At 41.7% G+C, this 17286-nt stretch overlaps 1 protein-coding gene across 1 annotated transcript in view; it reads right to left on the bottom strand.

Annotated features, from left to right (window-relative positions):
* Positions 1–17286, bottom strand: part of MYO3A (myosin IIIA) — a 194443-nt gene that overhangs the window by 20331 nt on the left and 156826 nt on the right. Inside the window, exons 30-31 of the mRNA XM_060192328.1 lie at positions 15020–15914; positions 11817–11961 (exon numbers count right to left, since the gene is read on the bottom strand). Of these exons, the coding sequence (XP_060048311.1) occupies positions 11817–11961; positions 15020–15914 (1040 nt within the window). The remainder of the gene's footprint in view (positions 1–11816; positions 11962–15019; positions 15915–17286) is intronic.

Here is a 17286-nt window from a genome sequence, read left to right as displayed (position 1 = left end):
TTGAGGACATGGGTTAGAATCTTCAAAGACCCCTTAGTTTTGTTCTGGTCCATGAGGTTAGGATATATCTTTACTTACATATGTGTGTCATCCTTCAAGGAGATCCCCTAACAGAGGAGAATCTGAGGAACCCAGAAGGGGCATTTAAGACCCTCCAAATTCCACCTTGATTCATTTTCAAAACCATATTATATAAATCAATCTGAAAAATAGTTGGGTGAACAGTCTGAGGTGAAAACCAAACCTATGTTAATTTTCCTTCCAAAGAGTCAAGTTTTAAGGACTGGCAAAATAGCTCACCTGGATAGTACACCTGCTTTACTAGGCACAAGACTCAGGTTCAAGGCCAGCCTCCACTGCACTGGAGAAAGCTTTAGCACTGTGGTCTCTCTCCTTCCCTCCCTAAGTTAACCCACAGCAGTGAGGCTCTGACAGTGCCAAGACAAAAAAAGTTAAATATTAGAGAAGCATTTACTGACTATATATAAAGTCATTTTCTCAGATTGGTCTTTTGAAAATACAGAAGGGGGGCTGGTTGGTGGTGCACTTGTTACAATGTGCGAGGACCTGGGTTCAAACCCCCGGTCCCCACCTGCAGGGGGTAAGTTTTACAAGTGGGAAAGCAGGGCTAGAGGTATATCTCTATCTCTTTCTCTCTCCAACTCCCCCTTCCTCTCAATTTCTGCCTATCTCTATCCAATAAATAAATAAAGATAATAATAGTTATAGTAATAATAATAATAATAATAATAATAATAGGAAAGACATAAGAACAGAATACAAACACTGCCCGATTATAACAAGTAACATTGGGGTTCTTCTTGCCCTCTGCTCAAACCTCTGCTCAGACACAAGGGGAGGTGTTTCCCATCGAGGGAAGTTGAATCATACCAGTATTAAAAATGATGAATTCACCTTCCTCACTCCATCTTGGATGGAGCTTGAAGAAATCATGTTAAGTGAGATAAGTCAGAAGCGAAAGGATGAATATGGGGTGATCTCACTCATAGAAAGAAGTTGAAAAACAAGATCAGAAGGGAAAACACTAAGCAGAACCTGGACTGGAGTTGGTGTATTGCACCAAAGTAAAAGACTCTGGGGTGGGGGTGGGGAGGGTTCATGGAACATGATGGCAGAGGAGGACCTAGTAGGGGTTGAATTATTATGTGGAAAACTGGGAAGTGTTATGCATGTACAGACTATTGTGTTTTGCTGTCAACTGGAAACCATTAATCCCCCAATTAAAAAAAAAAAAGCTACTACTCCTTAGGAGAGGAATTTTAGGAGAGGTTGTTAAACACAGCTGTAGAAACTCTGTCCCAGGTCTCATTTTTATCCAGAAGTGGGCTCTGAAGGTTCAAGTCCCTGAGAGAGGGAGAACGTTTACGCTACTGGAGAGTGAGCCCCTTGCTCTCACTCAACCAGAAACTCACTTTTTTTCTAGAGTTCAAGTTTAATATGGAGGTGCTCTTGTGACTAAACCACCACAACGGGGAAAAAAGATTAAACAGATTTATTTACAGTGTTCCAATTGCAATTCCAATTCCACAATATTCTATCCTGCAGTTAGATTAGCCAGCAGTGTGTCAAGGTTATTCTTTGAAAAATGAACTTTCAGGGCTGTTAATATTCCATGAATGAATGTCTCATTGTGTATTAATCACCTTCTTCTTGTCTGATTTTAAGTCTTTTTGCCATGTACACAATTTTTTCTTTTTTTCCTTTGCTGATTGTTCCCTTAGGCTATATTCTTATAAGTGGGTTTACTGGGCCAATAATATAAACTACTTCAATTTTTTCCCCCCTACTTTGCCAAATTGCTTTTGAAATGTTGATTCCTTACTCCTCATTAACACTGGAGAACAATGAAATGTCACCTTCTCACCATTGCTTTTCTATCTCCACTATTTTCATAAGTAAAAATAGCAATTAACTTTACTTTCTATTTATTTCTAAGGTAATCATATACATGTTTATTTGCCATATGCATTTCTTTTTAAAACTTTTATAACATATTTATTATATTTATTTGTTGGATAGAGACAGTCAGAAATCGAGAGGGAAGGGGGAGGTAGAGAGAGAGAGACAGAGAGAGAGACAGAGAGACACCTGTAGATCTGCTTCATCACTCGTGAAGCTTTCTGCCTACAGATGGGGACTGGGGCTTGAACCTGGACCCTTGCGCACTGTAACATGTGTGCTCAACCAGGTACGCCACCACCTGGCTCCTGCCATGTGCATTTCTGAATCTGTAACTATGTCAATGTCTTATACCCATTTCTCCACTGGGGGTATTAATGCTTTTCCTAATGATGGACAAAAGTCGTTCCTATATTACAAAATAACCTTTTCTACATTTGTTCTCAATATTCAGCATATCTTTAATCCTTGAACTTTTGGTGATGCTTTTTAACTTCAAGAAGATTTCAGTGCATCTGGATTCCAGATATACCACAATTTCTCCTTGTAATTCCTCCACCTCTCCTCCCCACTTCTTCTCCCACTAGGGTTATCACTGGGGCTTAGTGCATACAAGGTGCCTCCAATGCTCCTGGTGGTTATTATTATTTTTCTTCTTTTTTCTCAGACAGTGAGAAGTAGGGATGGGGTGGAGAGAAAAGAAAGACACCTACAGCACTACTTCACCATTTGTGAAGCTTCCCCTCTACAGGTAGGGAACTGGGCTTTACTTCTTATGCTTTGTGACTTTTTCTAGTTTTACTTTGTATCCTTTTTTTTTTTTTTACAACGTTTTATAAATATTAGGCTCAATCTACTCTTTTCAATCAATCTTTCTACCCTGTTCCTTTAGTCTGTGGTTGATCTTTTTATAAGAGAAGCGTATGATTTTTATTGCTATAAATTTATATTAGCCTACTGTCTAATAGAAGAACATCAGTATTTATAATTTATAGTTATTTTTTTCCCTGAAACTTATAAACAATCCTTAGGAACTTTTTAAAGACACAGACAATGCAATTTTAAACCTAGAAATTAATTTTAAAATAGTTGTGTTTACGTTTTACCTTCCAGTGTAGAAATGCGGTGTATCAATCCATTATGTGCCTTTTCTTTTTGTCTCTTTGTGGTTTTCTTGCTGACTTTATTTCAAGGTATTGATACATATTTTCCTGTTCTTTTTACATTATAAATCTTTGGGGGGGGGGGAAATCCTATACTTCTGTGTATATGCCTTCACTGAACTCTGTTGCTAGTATGAGTTGGTATTTATGGTTTATCCCTAGCATTTCAAAGTAAAAACTCATATATAATACTCATTCTATCCTATCTCCTCTTCTTGAGCAATTATGCTTTCTAGAAATTTCTGTTTAGCATTCCATTTCACCAGCCAGAAATTCCTAAATAAGTTTAAAAGTGCTGCTATTAGCATCTTTATCTCAACCCAACTTTTGAATGGAACTCTTTCCAGTATTTTGTTGTTAATTAGATGTTGACAATTGGATTAAACAAGCATATTCTTGAGGCCAAGTGGTGGCATACCCAGTTGAGTGCACCTATTACAATGCTCAGGGACCTGGGTTCAATCCCCCAACCTCACCTGTAGGGGAGAAACTTCACGAGTGGTCAAGCAGTGCTACAGATGTCTTTCTTTTCCCTTCTTTCCTTCTTCTCTCTCAATTTCTCTCTCTCCCCCAAAATAAATGAAACAAAGTGAAATATTAAAAAAAAATTCTTACACTGGTACAGAATAGCTTTCTACTTCTAACTTAGTAACAGTCTTTTGCGTTATGTCAAGATCAGATTGGAATTTATTGAAACCGGTTTCAGCATTTACCAACATGTCTTTTCTCCTGACCTTTTGGTATTACATTAATATGTGTTATTTGTGCAGAGTTCTAATGGAATCTTGCATTTAATTAGCTAGTTGGATATTAAGAGTTTTCCCTTTATATCCATAACTAAGATTGACTTGTAACATTTTTCTTTCCTCCTCTACAAAATGTTACTTATCAGATTTTGTTTCTATGTCAAAGAGCTTTCATTAAATAGGAAACTTTATATTTTACTTTTTATTTTTCTCAGATTATATAGTATGGGAATTACTGTGTCTGTTCCATGAATTCATTCAAGAATTTGTCTAAAACATTCTGAATTCTTAGAATACTTTTTCTGCAGGTAATTTTTTTTGATAGATTGGTATTTTTACTATTTCTTCCTGGGAAATCATATTTCAGTCCTATCTTACCTTTGTGAATTGAGATATTTTGGTATCATCAGCTATAATTGTTACACTCTAGTTTTTATTTCTAATTTCTTGGTGACTTGTTTTTAAAAGAATCAACCAGGACTTTGTCTATTCTTTGCCTTATCAAAGACATGGTCTTAGTTTCTTTTTTTTATACTTATTTATTTCCTTTTGTTGCCATTGTTGTTTTATTGTTGTTGTAGTTATTATTGTTGTTGCTGTTGTTGGATAGGACAGAGAGAAATGGAGAGAGAAGGGGAAGACAGAGAGGGGGAGAGAAGGATAGACACCTGCAGACCTGCTTCACTGCCTGTGAAACGACTCCCCTGCAGGTGGGGAGCCAGAGGCTCGAACCGGGATCCTTATGCCGGTTCTTGGGCTTTGTGCTACATGTGCTTAACCTGCTGCGCTACTACCCAACTCCCATGGTCTTAGTTTCATTTAGATATATGACCTTTTTTTTCTATCTTATAATAGTCATTTCTTTTTTCCCCCTAAGGCTGAATTTGATTTCCTCTGAAAAAATATATCTTCTGTCTTTTCATTATTTTATCACCACTAATAATGAAACATAATGATTTGATTTTTCCTATGAATATAGACCCACGGGCTGCAGCTCATTTACAGTTTTTATATGCAGCTATTCTCATTTTTATTATTTTGAGATAATTTGTAGCTTTAATTATACTTTCACTTCAAATTATTTTTTTGATTTGTAATTTGCAGATTTTTCTTTCTGCTATTTTTTAAAAATCATTTCCTGGGGGGGGGTAATGATTTATAGGACAGCTGCTAGCACACAGAGACAGCTCCTTACCTCTCTTCCTTACTTCAATAGCACTATAACAAGAACATAGCCTGTCTCAACTTTGACATTTGGGAGTTTAGAAACTGATGTAGTATACCAAGATATAAGGACAATCTTGATAAACACTATAGGCATCTATAAAGCAAACATTTTTTCCTACATGTTATGAAACATAAATGTGCTAGCTATGAATTTTCCTTGAATATTTTATTAAACACATTATTTTCCTTGAATTTATCTTGTGGCACTAACAGGGTATTGCATTTGAAGAAAAAAAAAAAAAGGTCAGGGGCTGGGAGAGAGTCTGCCTGGTACAGCACGCACCTTTCATGTGTGTGAGGCCTTGGGTTCGAGCTCTATACAACATGAGTGCACTACTGTCCAAGGGGACACTCCATTGTAGGTGGAACAGCTCTGTGCTGATTCCCCCGCCCCCAACGTCCCTGTCTCTCTCTTTCTCTGCCTGTCTCTCTCTCTTGTTGAAGTAAAAAGAGTGAAAAGTTGGCCCAGGAACAGTGGTATTACGCATGAGTGAGAAATGGTGCCACAGCGGCCAGGTGATGGTACACCTGGTTAAGTACACACTCTACAGTGCTCAAGGGCTTGAGTTCAAGCCCCTGGTCCTCACCTTTATGTGTGGTGAAGTAGAGCTGCAGGTGTCTCTCTTCCTCTTTATCTCCCCCCTCCCTTGCCAATTCCTTCCTGTCTCTATTCAATAATATGTAAAACTTTTTTAAAGCACAAAAAAAGAAATGGTGTCACAACAACACACACACACTAATAAAGAAACCCCCTCAGTTTCCAGTGCTGCTGACATTGTTGGTCTTTTACTGATGCATTCTTATCAGACACTTTAAAAATATATATATATATTTAATTTTTATTCATATATTTATTAGACAGAGGCAGAGAGAAATAGAGAGGAGATAGAGATGGAGGGAGACAGAGAGACACCTGCAGTCCTACTTCACCACTCATGAAGCTTATTCCCCCTGCAGGTGGAGATCAGGGGCTTGAACCTGAGTCCTTGCTCGCTATAACATATGCGCTTAGCCAGGTGTGCCACTGCCTGCCTCCCGCCTCCACTTTTTTTTTTTTTTTTAAACTTGAGCACTGCTCAGCTCTGGCTTATGGTAGTGCAGAGGATTGAACCTGGGACTTTGGAACCACAGGCATGAGAGTCTCTTTGCATCACCATTATGCTACTTCCCCTGCCCTCACCAGGAACTTAATAGGAAACAGGGAGGGAAGTATTTTGGCCTTTGTTTCCTGTGCCCTGTAGCTTACAGTAGATAACAATTACGAAATGAAAAGAAATAGATTTGGTGAGATACTTAGCTGTTTCCATGTAAGGTTTCTTAGGTTATGCGTTTTATCTGAATTAATTCACTTTTCCCATCAGAAATTCACTTGTGGCTGCATGAACTTATCTGTGGCAAAGCTGAATAAGACCACATCTTTTTTTTTTTTTTTTTTTAGATATCAAGGGTTGTTACCTTTTTTGAGAGTTTTGTATAGTAGAGTACTTATGAGATTACTAATACTTTTGCAGAAAGTGAAGTAGCAAGTTAACTCAGGAAGAAGAAAATAGCATCAGAAATATGTTCTGAGGGAATCAATACAGCTTTTCAAATCTCTTTATCTCCTCCTCTTTTAATGAAAGCATCCTCTTTTAAAAATATGTAACCCACCCTTATATGAGATTGACTTTCATGCTTGCTGACACACGGAGAGACGGATTCTCCAGGAGTTTATAAAAAAATATATATATATCATTTCTAGCTGCCAGCATTACAATGGTAAAATGCTAGGCATCACTACAGAATACAGTGGATCAAATCACCACCAGAATAATGAAAAATCATCCACCAGGAATGTTTAGAAGTCAATAAAGGATGATTACCACTCCCCTCCCACACACACACATTTACTTTGAAAGCAGCACAGGAAAACTCTGGTTACATGTACTCCGTGGGCCTGGCAAAAGACTGCTTGGATTTTGTGTGCTTACTTATGACATCATGGAAAGGGAGCATGGGAATCATAGCTTTCTTCCTTGTTCACCTTGTTGCTCATTAGAAAAATTACAGCTTGTTGGATGGATAGCTTCTTTGTAAGAAAGGAGCAAGCAGACATGCTTTTGTGTCAGCACAGTTTATTTGTTCTGCAGTGCATCTTTTTTTCTGCTTTTCACAACGGCCAACACAGGTTTTCCAGGTGTACCATAATTAAGCAGAAAAACACCCTCCAATGAGACAGAACACCCTGCACAGGCTGCGGGAGAAATAATGCAGCGTCCTTCTTGACTTAGGAGTATAATAGCATTTCCTGGGATTTGTGATCAAATGGTCATGTCCTAGTTACATCTATATTAATGTATCTTCCTTCTGAGGAAAATGCAGGTCCAGTTAGCTTACGTCAACCTCAGCTAGTAACGGATGTCATCAAAACAAAAATGTAGAATGAAGTGTTCATGGACTTGCTTCCTTTTATGATTTTTTGGTGGAATTGGGGCCATGTATATGCAGGTTCACTACTCTACACCTTTTTTTTGTGTGTGTGTCTATTTAGATCAAGAGAGAAACAGACAGAAAGGCTGGACAGTGGTGCACCCAGTTAAACGCACACAGTACTATGTGCAAGGGCCTAAGCAAGGACCTGGATTTGAGTCCCGGCTCCCCACCTGCAGTGGGGAACTTCACAAGTGGTGAAGCAGGTCTTCAGGTGTCTATCTTTCTCTCTCCCTTTCTCTCTCTCCCCATCCTCTCTCAACTTCTCTCTGTATCAATAAAATGAAAAAAAATGGCTACCAGGACTAGTGGATTTGTAGTGCTGGCATGGAGCCTCCAGCAACAGTCCTATAGCAAATAGTAAATAAAGAGACAGAGAGAGAGAGAGAGAGAGAGAGAGACAGATAGACAGATGGACAGATGGATTACAACATAGTACTAGACCTTTATCCTGTACCTCAGCACCTCTCAAGTGATGGCAGGGCTCAAATCTTTATGTCTCTCTAGACTCCTTATTATCTCTTTAAATGTCGTACTATTCAGTGCCTTGGTTTTCACCTGGAGATTACTTTCCCCTTGACACTTTAGCAAACTTACAAGCACATCTCTCCCACAGAGAGAAATCATATAAGGTCAGCTTGCAGTCTATGAAACTGAATTTTAAAAAGTTAAATTATCCTCATGGATGATCCATGTTTGCAGGTGAGAAGCTTTTCTAGGCCACTGGATGCCATTCAGTTGGTTAGATCTTTTACAGGGGAGTTGGGCCTGGCAGTTGTGTGAAGATGCCTCTACCTTTTTGAGAAGTACGAGATAATTAAAACTTCAGGGGGCTCCTAAGCTTGTCTTAATGACAGAATTATTATTTGTAGCTTTCCACATCTTTGGTTCTCCAAGTGATGTTTTCATTGGGGAGGTAAGGGTTCCTGTGAAGGCTAGTGAGTGAACAGGTTACGTTCTCCCTCTCTCTCTCTCTCTCTCCCTCTCCTTCCCTCTCCCTCTCCGTCTCCGTCTCCCTCTCTCTCCCTAAAAAGAAACTGTCCCTACCCAACAGGCTGTTGCTTATAAAGGGCTTCAAGGTGAACAAGAAAGGCTGTGATTCTCACTCCAGTGATCCATTTACACAATATCCTCACTAAACTTGACACTACATCACAGCGGTCCCCTGCCCATCACACTCACAGGCTCCAAAGCACATCAGCTTAGTCTCCACCTAGGTCGCCAGCCCCACGGTTAACAATTCTGCTTATCTAAGTCAGACAGGACTTCTATATATGATAGAAGGTGTTATTTTATTTTTCTCACTATGAGGAAACAACATATTACTTAAAAAACAACTTGCAGGGACTGGGCGGTGGCACACCTGGTTAAGCACACATAGTACTACTTGAAAGGGTAAAGTGCATGGACCTGGGTTCAAGCTCCTGCTTCCCACCTGCAAGGGGGTTGCTTCATGAGCAGTGAAGAGGGTCTGTGGGTGTCTATCTTTCTCTCCCTCTCTTTGTCTCTTCATCCTTTGTGAATTTTTTTTCTGTCCTATCTAATAAAAAAAAGGGGGGGAGGATGGTTGCCAGAAGCGGTGGATTTGTAGTGCCGGCACTGAGCCTCAGCGAAAACAAAGAAACCTTGCAAATCTTCACTGCTATGTATATTTAGCCTTTCCTCCAGTATAATTCTTGGGGGAAATTAAGTAGTGTTTCAGCCCATTAAAGAGTAGCTATTGAATGTCTACTGAGCCATGAGAAATAAGTGTCTGTGAAAGAGAAAAATGAGTTGATGCTGTATGACGTGGCTCTGTTTGCAAAGCACTGAAAATCTATTTCAGGAAGGCAAAATTAATCTCCATGAGGTTAATTTGACAAAATTCATCTTCATGGCCTCCACTGATCTGAAAGTTGGTGCTGTGGCATCTTTCCTTCTCTCTCTGCCTCTCTGTCTCACTCTTTTGATCTTAAGAAGTCAGGCTGGAGCAGTGAAGCCCTGAAGGTGACAAAAAGTTGAATATACTTTGGAGGTAGTCAATAGTGCCACTGACCCCTTAAATGTCTGTGCATCTGAACCCTGTGTGACACCTGTGATGTCTACAGGTATACAAAAATAACTGTGAGGGTCAAATGGTGGTGCACCTGGTTAAGCACTCATATTACAGTGTGCAAAGATGCAAGTTCAAGGCCTTAGTCTCCACTTGGAGGGAGAAAGCTTCACAAGCAGTGAGGCAGGGTGCAGGTGACTCTCAAAATCTCTCTCTCCCTCCCTCCCTCCCCTTCCCCTCTCAATTTCTTTCTGTTTCTATCTAATAATATATTAATAAAAATATTTAAAATAACTGTGGGAAAAATCATAAAGAGACTAGAGTCTAAAATACAGACAGAATTTGCTCATTCTTGTGTAACACAAGCACTTCTGAAGGTCTAAACCCACTTCAAGGATTACACATTAACCAATCAGTATCTCTCCTAATCCCCTTTTGGCAACACTGTACACTTAGAGTGAGCACAATGGATTATGGGACATGAACATAGTATGCAGCTGATGTCAAGAGCATATGTACGACAGCCTTGAACAAACTCACAAGGGATTGTGGGTACAGGAAGTCACTTAAATGAGCTCGTGGTAGAAATCTTTCTATTTTCCTGCTGTACTTTGCCTGCCCACTTCCTCCATTTTCCCCTGGCCCATGATGCCACTTCCCCCAGGACCTGTATCTGTACGTTGGTCAATTACGTGTAAAGACTGCGGCTCATGCCACGTGGCTAGTTGATCTTTCCCCTCTGCTTACTTTGCTGCAATACTTTTTATGTACCTGAATAAACTTCCTGTTGGATAAACACCACAACAAAGTGCCACAGAAGAATTTTCTTTTTAATTTCAATAACCCCTAACTTCAGTTTGAATTTCCTTTTAGCTTGAACTCATAAATTACTAAAGATTAAAAGAAAACCAGTTGCATAGATCATTAAAATATATGAATATAGACTATAACTAATGATAAATTCTGACATTTACTGGACTAGAACAATCCTCCCAAAAGTGTATGTGTGTGTGTGTGTGTGTGTGTTTAACAATATGTGTAAGAATTACAGGACTCCAGGCTCTCCCTGGTGGTGGTGGTGGGGCTGTATAAGGCCCGAGCTTCTCTGCACAGCCCTGGGGAGAGAGAGCCCAAGTCAGCCGTCACCAGGTCCATTACCCCTGGGTTTTAGTGATGTGGGAGCAGAGCGTGACTGAGATTGATGAAAAGAAAATGTACTAAACTGGGTGGTGGTGGTGCACCCAGTAGAAAATACGCAGTACAGAGCACAAGGACCTGGGTTCAAGTCCCTGGTCCCCACCTGCATGGGGGAAGCTTCACAAGTGGTGAAGCAAGCACTCCAGGTGTCTCTCTATATCTCCTCCTTCCTATCTCCGTCTCCCCTCTCAGTTTCTCTCTCTCCCTCTCTCTTTTTTTTACTTTTTTTTAAAAATTATAATCTTTATTTATTTATTGGATAGAGACAACCAGAAAGTGAGAGGAAAGGGGGTGATAGAAAGGGAGAGACAAAGAGACACCTGCAACACTGCCTCAGCACTCACAAAGCTTTTTCTCTGCAGCTGGGGACCAGGGGCTTGAACCTGGGTCCTTGTGCATGGCAGCATGTGCGTTCGACCAGGTGCACCACCACCCGGTCCCTCTCAATTTCTCACTGCCCTGTCAAATAAAAAACAGGCAGAAGAAAAAAAATGAGGGGGAGGGAGAGGGAAATGGCTGCCAGGAGCACTGGATTTACAGTGCTGATCCCAAGTTCCAGTGATGACCCTGGCGGCAAAAGGAAACAAACCAAAAAGGAAATGCACTGATATTTTCAGTGAGCCCAGCCTTATCCTCAGGAGTGTGCTCATTGCTACTTCTGCTCTAGGCTGCTGATACCATACGACAGACAAAGCCACAGAGAGATTTCACCTGCCTACTCTCCTTACCAAACCTGTACCCTGCCGCTCCTCCATTTCACACCACCAAACCTGTACCCTGCCGCTCCTCCATTTCACACCTTGCTCCCTTCTGGCGCCCTGTGCCAAGTTCTAGTTAAAGCATCGTAGTAAGGGAAGAGGATGGAAGGAGAATGGAGTCACGGAAAGCAGAAGGCATGTGGAGTCTTCTGGAAAAGTGTGCAACTGCTCACAAGAAATGAGATGAAATGAAGGCTCTCTCCAAGACAGCAGTCAGCTCAAATCCCCCAATAGAATAAATGTAGACAGCTAGTAGACACAGAACTTAGCATCTTTTTTCCTTCTAATGCAACAGGATTTTTACCTGAGAGGTACTGCTGAGAAGAAACTCGTCTATTACTTGGCGTTTGAGGACAGGCATCCAGATAAAGAGGCTTCAGTTGCTGAGACAAGATCATCTCGTTCCGGTTTTTTTGCAGGATGAAATACTCTTCAGATAGCTTGGATATCTAGAGAGAAGGTTCTGTGTCAGATAAAAATCAAGGAAGTGGGAGTTGGGTGGTAGCGCAGCAGGTCAAGCACACATGGCACAAAGCGCAAGGACCAGTGTAAGGATCCCGGTTCGAGCCCCTGGCTCCCCACCTGCAGGGGAGTTGCTTCACAGGCGGTGAAGCAGGTCTGCAGGGATCTATCTTTCTCTCCCCTTCTCTGTCTCTCCTTCCTCTCCCCATTTCTCTCTGTCCTATCCAACAATGACGACATCAGTAACAACAACAATAATAACTACAACAACAATAAAAAACAAGGGCAACAAAAATAAATAAATAAATATTTAAAAAATTTTAAAAATCAAGGAAGCGCAGTCAGAGAGGGAGAGAGAGAGTCCTGAGGGTTCAGTGAGCCTGACACATTCTGCGCAAACAACTCTGGAACTCTCCTTGTTCTTCTCTGGAACTCATCCCACCCCAGACACCAAAGTCTCATAAGGTCTTCACTGGACATAAGCTCTCCTCTCCGTGCTACCTGTTACGTTTACAAGTCACGCTCCATGAAGCTTTCTCTCCTGACGGACTGATTCCAGGATACCTGAGATTTGGCTTCTGCTCTTACCATTCTGGAATGAGTGTCTTTCTGCTTTCATTCCAAGGAACCTTCTTGCTAGTTTTGATGGTGTGAACAGCCTTCTTTCCTTTCCTGCCTCTTAGCCTAACTTCAGGGTTCTGGAACCCGTCAGTCTGTTCCTACCGCTCCCCTGTTTCCCTCTGGTCTGCTAATATGGCTGTCCTGCTAGGGAGAACATGAACCTCTAGTTTCTCTGCCTTCCAGCTCTGTCCCTGGGGCATTGAATCCACTCCCTGGCATTACCACCCAGCTCTAGCAAATCGTTTCAAATCCCTCCAAGGTCTCAGATACACAGCAGACCAGGCTTCTAGCCCCTGAGTTGGTCTTTTGAGTAAGAAAATGTGTGCACCAAGGAAAGGATTGTCTGTGTATCAAATGCAGTTTTCCATGTTCTTAAAGAAATAGAATAAAAGGAGGTGTGGTGTCCCCATCAGTGGCAGAGCTCTCCCAACAGCTAGAGGCTTGGGAGATGTCAGGGACATAACCCTAACATGAATGGCTGGCCAGGGGCACTGACTGCTTTCTATGGGGGCTCAGCTGCCGTTAGAGATAGAAATGAAAAATAAAACAGATTTTAGGCCCTCAGGAGTTTGAGTGAACTCATTTTACTATTACTTGTAATTTATACATGATGGACTGTTAGAATATGTGTTTCGGGAGTCGAGCGGTAGCTCAGCAGGTTAAGCGCACATGGCACAAAGCGCAAGGACTGTTGGAAGGATGCTGGTTCGAGTCCCTGGCACCCCACCTGCAGGGGAGTTGCTTCACAGGTGGTGAAGCAGGTCTGCAGGTGTCTGTCTTTCTCTCCCCCTTTCCGTCTTCTCTTCCTCTCTCTATTTCTTTCTGTCCTATCCAACAACTACTACAACAATAACAACTACAACAATAAAACAACAAGGGAAGCAAAAGGGAATAAATAAATATATTTTTTAAAAAATATGTGTTTCAGAGGTCATTTAGTTAAATTTCTTTACTTGACAAAGGAGAAAATAGAGGTATGGCATAGGAAGTGGTTTTCTTAAGGGTAAATGGGGAGAGAGAGAGAGAGAGAGAGAGAGAGAGAGAGAGAATAGGCATTTACAGAAGCCAGTTCCCTGGACTCCCTCTATAACTGAGCATCTGAGAATCTATGAGCTGTGAGTCTTAAAGCTCACTGCTCCTCTCTAGAAACTGCTGGAATATGTCTGCTAATGGCAGGAGACAGTCAACCAAGGGACTTATTCTTGTTTTTTTTTTTCTTCTTCTTCTTCTTATGATCCCTCACTTTCAAGATGTAACATAAAGCTTTGCAGGTCATACATACCTGGGTCCTTGTGCACTGTAACATGTGTGCTCAACCAGTTGCGCCACCACCTGGCTGGCCCCTTTACATTTTATTTCCCAGATGAAAGAGATAGAATGGGGGAGAGAACACAGCAGCAAAACCTCTCTTGGTGCTACGGCATCCCCCATCCGGTATGCTGAGGACTGTGCAGCACACGTGGCAAGGCAGGCACCCTCCTAGATGAGCTATCTGACTACTTTGATACTGGGTATGTCCATGGCTAGGTTTCTGCACACGATTTCTATCCTGTTTCATACTATTTTTTATCACAGTACGCTGGCTTAACATTTATGGCTAGGGAGCCTGGTGGTGGTTCACTTGGTAGAGTGCACATGTCACCATGCACAAGGTCCCAAGTTCAACTCCCTGGTTTCCACTTGCTGTGGTAAATCAGTGCTGCAGGAATATTTCTTCTCTCTCTCTCTCTCTCTTTCTCTCTTATGTCAAACAGCAAGAAAAAAAAAGGGAAAAATATGGCTGCCAGGAGCAGTGTAGTAGTGCAGGCACAGAGCTCCAGAGATAACTGTGGTGGGAATATCTCTTATCTTTTATTATTTTTTCAATTATCTTTATTTTATTTACTGGATAGAGACAGCCAGAAATCAAGAGGGAAGGGGGTTACAGAGAAGGAGAGACAGAGACACCTGCAACACTGCTTTACTACTTGCAAAGCATTCCTCTTGCAGGTGGGGACTGGGGGCTCGAACCTAGGTCCTTGTGTGCTCCATGTGTAACATGTGTGCTCAACCAGGTGCACCACCACTCGGCCCCAGAAATATCTATTATCTCTATCTATCTGAGGAGAAAGCTCATTGTAGAACACAGGAGTTGCATGGTTGCATGTATGAAGTCCAGAGTTAGATCCTCTGCCCTGAATATACTACAGTGATGCTCTAGCTCTCTCTCTCTCCCTCACTCTCTCTCTCTCTCTCTTTCTCTCTCAAAAAGAAATCTTTAAAAATCATGGCTATTTAGATAGTATGACTCTTGAGACATTGAAAAGTTACACCATCTCATAAAAAAAAAAAGACGAAACTATGACAGGCATTGGCTGCTTAGTTCAGTTACTGTGCAGTTCTCAAGAGATTCCCACTAGCCCTTCAGTCTGTGTTGTCACCCACCTGTAGCGTAAACAGGGCCAAATCACAGGCTTCTTTCTCTGACACTGCACTGGAGTCACTGTCCCGCTTCAGCTTGCTGTTACAGGACTCTGCACGATTAGTGCATGGGTGAGCATACAGATTCTGTGCATTTCTTGATCCCTCAGTGGGTGCTATAGTTGTTGTTTGGTTCTTAAAAGGTGACAGTGATGGTGCCCCATGGTCCCTCCGTAACTGCTGCCTCCTTTTGTAGCCCCTGTATTTGGTCTGAATGAAAACAGCAGCCTCATCCTCCTCTCTGGCCTGACTCACTAGCTGGCCTGGCTTCTTGCTGACTGACCCATGCCTCAGGTGGCTCCTGTCCTGGTTGCACAACGGGGCATTCTGGGTGACCACAGAGGTCCTCTTTTCTTTCTCCTTGCTATTTGCTTTTTGAGAATCTGAGTTCTGGCTAAGATGAGCGTCCAAGGACTCTGGAAAAGGAGGCTGCTTCATCTCACTCTCAGTGAGCCAAAGTTCTGGGTAGCTGGGTCTCTCTGTCACAGCCTTCCTGTCTAGGTATGCTGCTTTGAGTTCCTCAAAGTCTCTCTCCTCTGTGTATCTGCGGTAGTAATTCCGCATGATAGTGTCTTCTTTCTCCACATTCCCCGTCTTACTATTTTCTACCGAGTCTTTTGTGAACCTCTGTTTGGGGCTCACATCTACCCAAGGGCTCCCCACCACATCACCAGACACATTGTTCATTTTTCTTGGAGCTTGGTATCCTCGGTTGTTACTCCCAATGGCACTTGTGGCTTCTTCAACTCTGAAGGTAGAAGTCTTCACAGCTGTTGCTCTCCCCTTGTTATTTGGAACCGGGATGATGGCTTCATTTACTGTGACCACATGTCCTGTCTGCTTCTTCACAAATGACTCCCTGCATTAAACACAGAGCATCTGAATATGGGAAACTGGACCAGAGCTGCCCAGCTCTTCCTGTGAGAGGGACAGGCCACAGAATGTCGGGAGAAAGGTGAAGGGGACCAAAAAAAAAGAAAGAAAAAGAAAAAAAAAAAAAACCTTGCAAGTCACACTAATTGTGTCTCCTGAAACATGACCCTTTCTGGACACAGTATAGAACATGGGATACTGGGATATGTCTATCAATATTTCACAGCTATTACTTGGCCAATTTTTTCCCCAAAATGATTTCCCAGAAACTTGAAGATACGTTATTCTTTACAACTCTTAAATTTTTTTTTAACACATAGAACATATCCCCACACTCTCCCCATGAGAAAACTCTGACAAGAGCACTAAAAAAAATAATAATAATAAAAAAGAAACTGAAGTGGAGTAAGAATGTCATGAGCTGACACATCCTGACTCGACTCAGGAAATCCACTGGCATCATGTATTTGTTGGCCTATTTCTTTCCCATGACTGAGTGACTTGAAGTTAAGAATTTTGTTTCACTTACCTCTGTGCCCATCCTACTCCACTACACAGCACAAAGTCTGCTAGATAAATGAAATCAGGTGCTTGTTTGTATTTTGCCACTAATTTACTGAGGCTTTATATCTGCAAGATTCCACCATTCCTGGTAGACTAGGTGAGAGAAGGTGACAGAGAGCGGGAGAGGGAGAGAGAGAGGAAGAAGGGGAGGAGGAGGAGAAGGAGAGAAAAGGAGAGATTCCTAATGTTCCCAGGTCCACACATATGGTGAACTATCTCTTGGTCCTTAATATGCACTTAGAAAGGTAGACAATGGAGGCTCACGAAAAAATAGGACAGAGATGTTAAGCTTTGAAGAATAATTTATGACTTAAGGGGTCAGTGCTATATTGGTTATAAGTCATAGGAAGGAATGACAAAGATCTAGAGACATTATTATTTAGGTGTGGAGGATGAGTTTATTATTATTATTTCTTGCCAACTAGAGTTATCACTGAGGCTCAGTGCCTGTACACGAATCCACTGATTGTGGAAGACTTTTCTTTTCCTTTTTCTTTATTCTTTATTAGGTAGAACAAAGAGAAATTGAGATGGGAGGGGGAGGTAAAGAGGGATAGAGACAGAGAAATACCTGCAGTACTTGCTTCACCTCTCATGAAGCTTAACCTCCTGCAGGTGGGGAGTAGGGGCTTGAACAAAGGGGGTGCCACAGCCCCTGCGGTATCAGCAAAGGACCCTCAGGACTAGAAGCAGACATTTTGAGAGCAGTGTGGCAGAAGCCTAAGAAGCAACATCTTTGAGAGGCAAAGCGAGCATCAGTGGAAAATGCCAATGAATTCCTGACTAAAATAAAG

This window comes from Erinaceus europaeus, chromosome 6, assembly GCF_950295315.1.
Source record: "Erinaceus europaeus chromosome 6, mEriEur2.1, whole genome shotgun sequence".
In the NCBI taxonomy this organism is placed as follows: domain Eukaryota; kingdom Metazoa; phylum Chordata; class Mammalia; order Eulipotyphla; family Erinaceidae; genus Erinaceus; species Erinaceus europaeus.
Note: the sequence above shows the minus strand (reverse complement) of the source record. Positions and strands in the feature narration are given on the sequence as shown.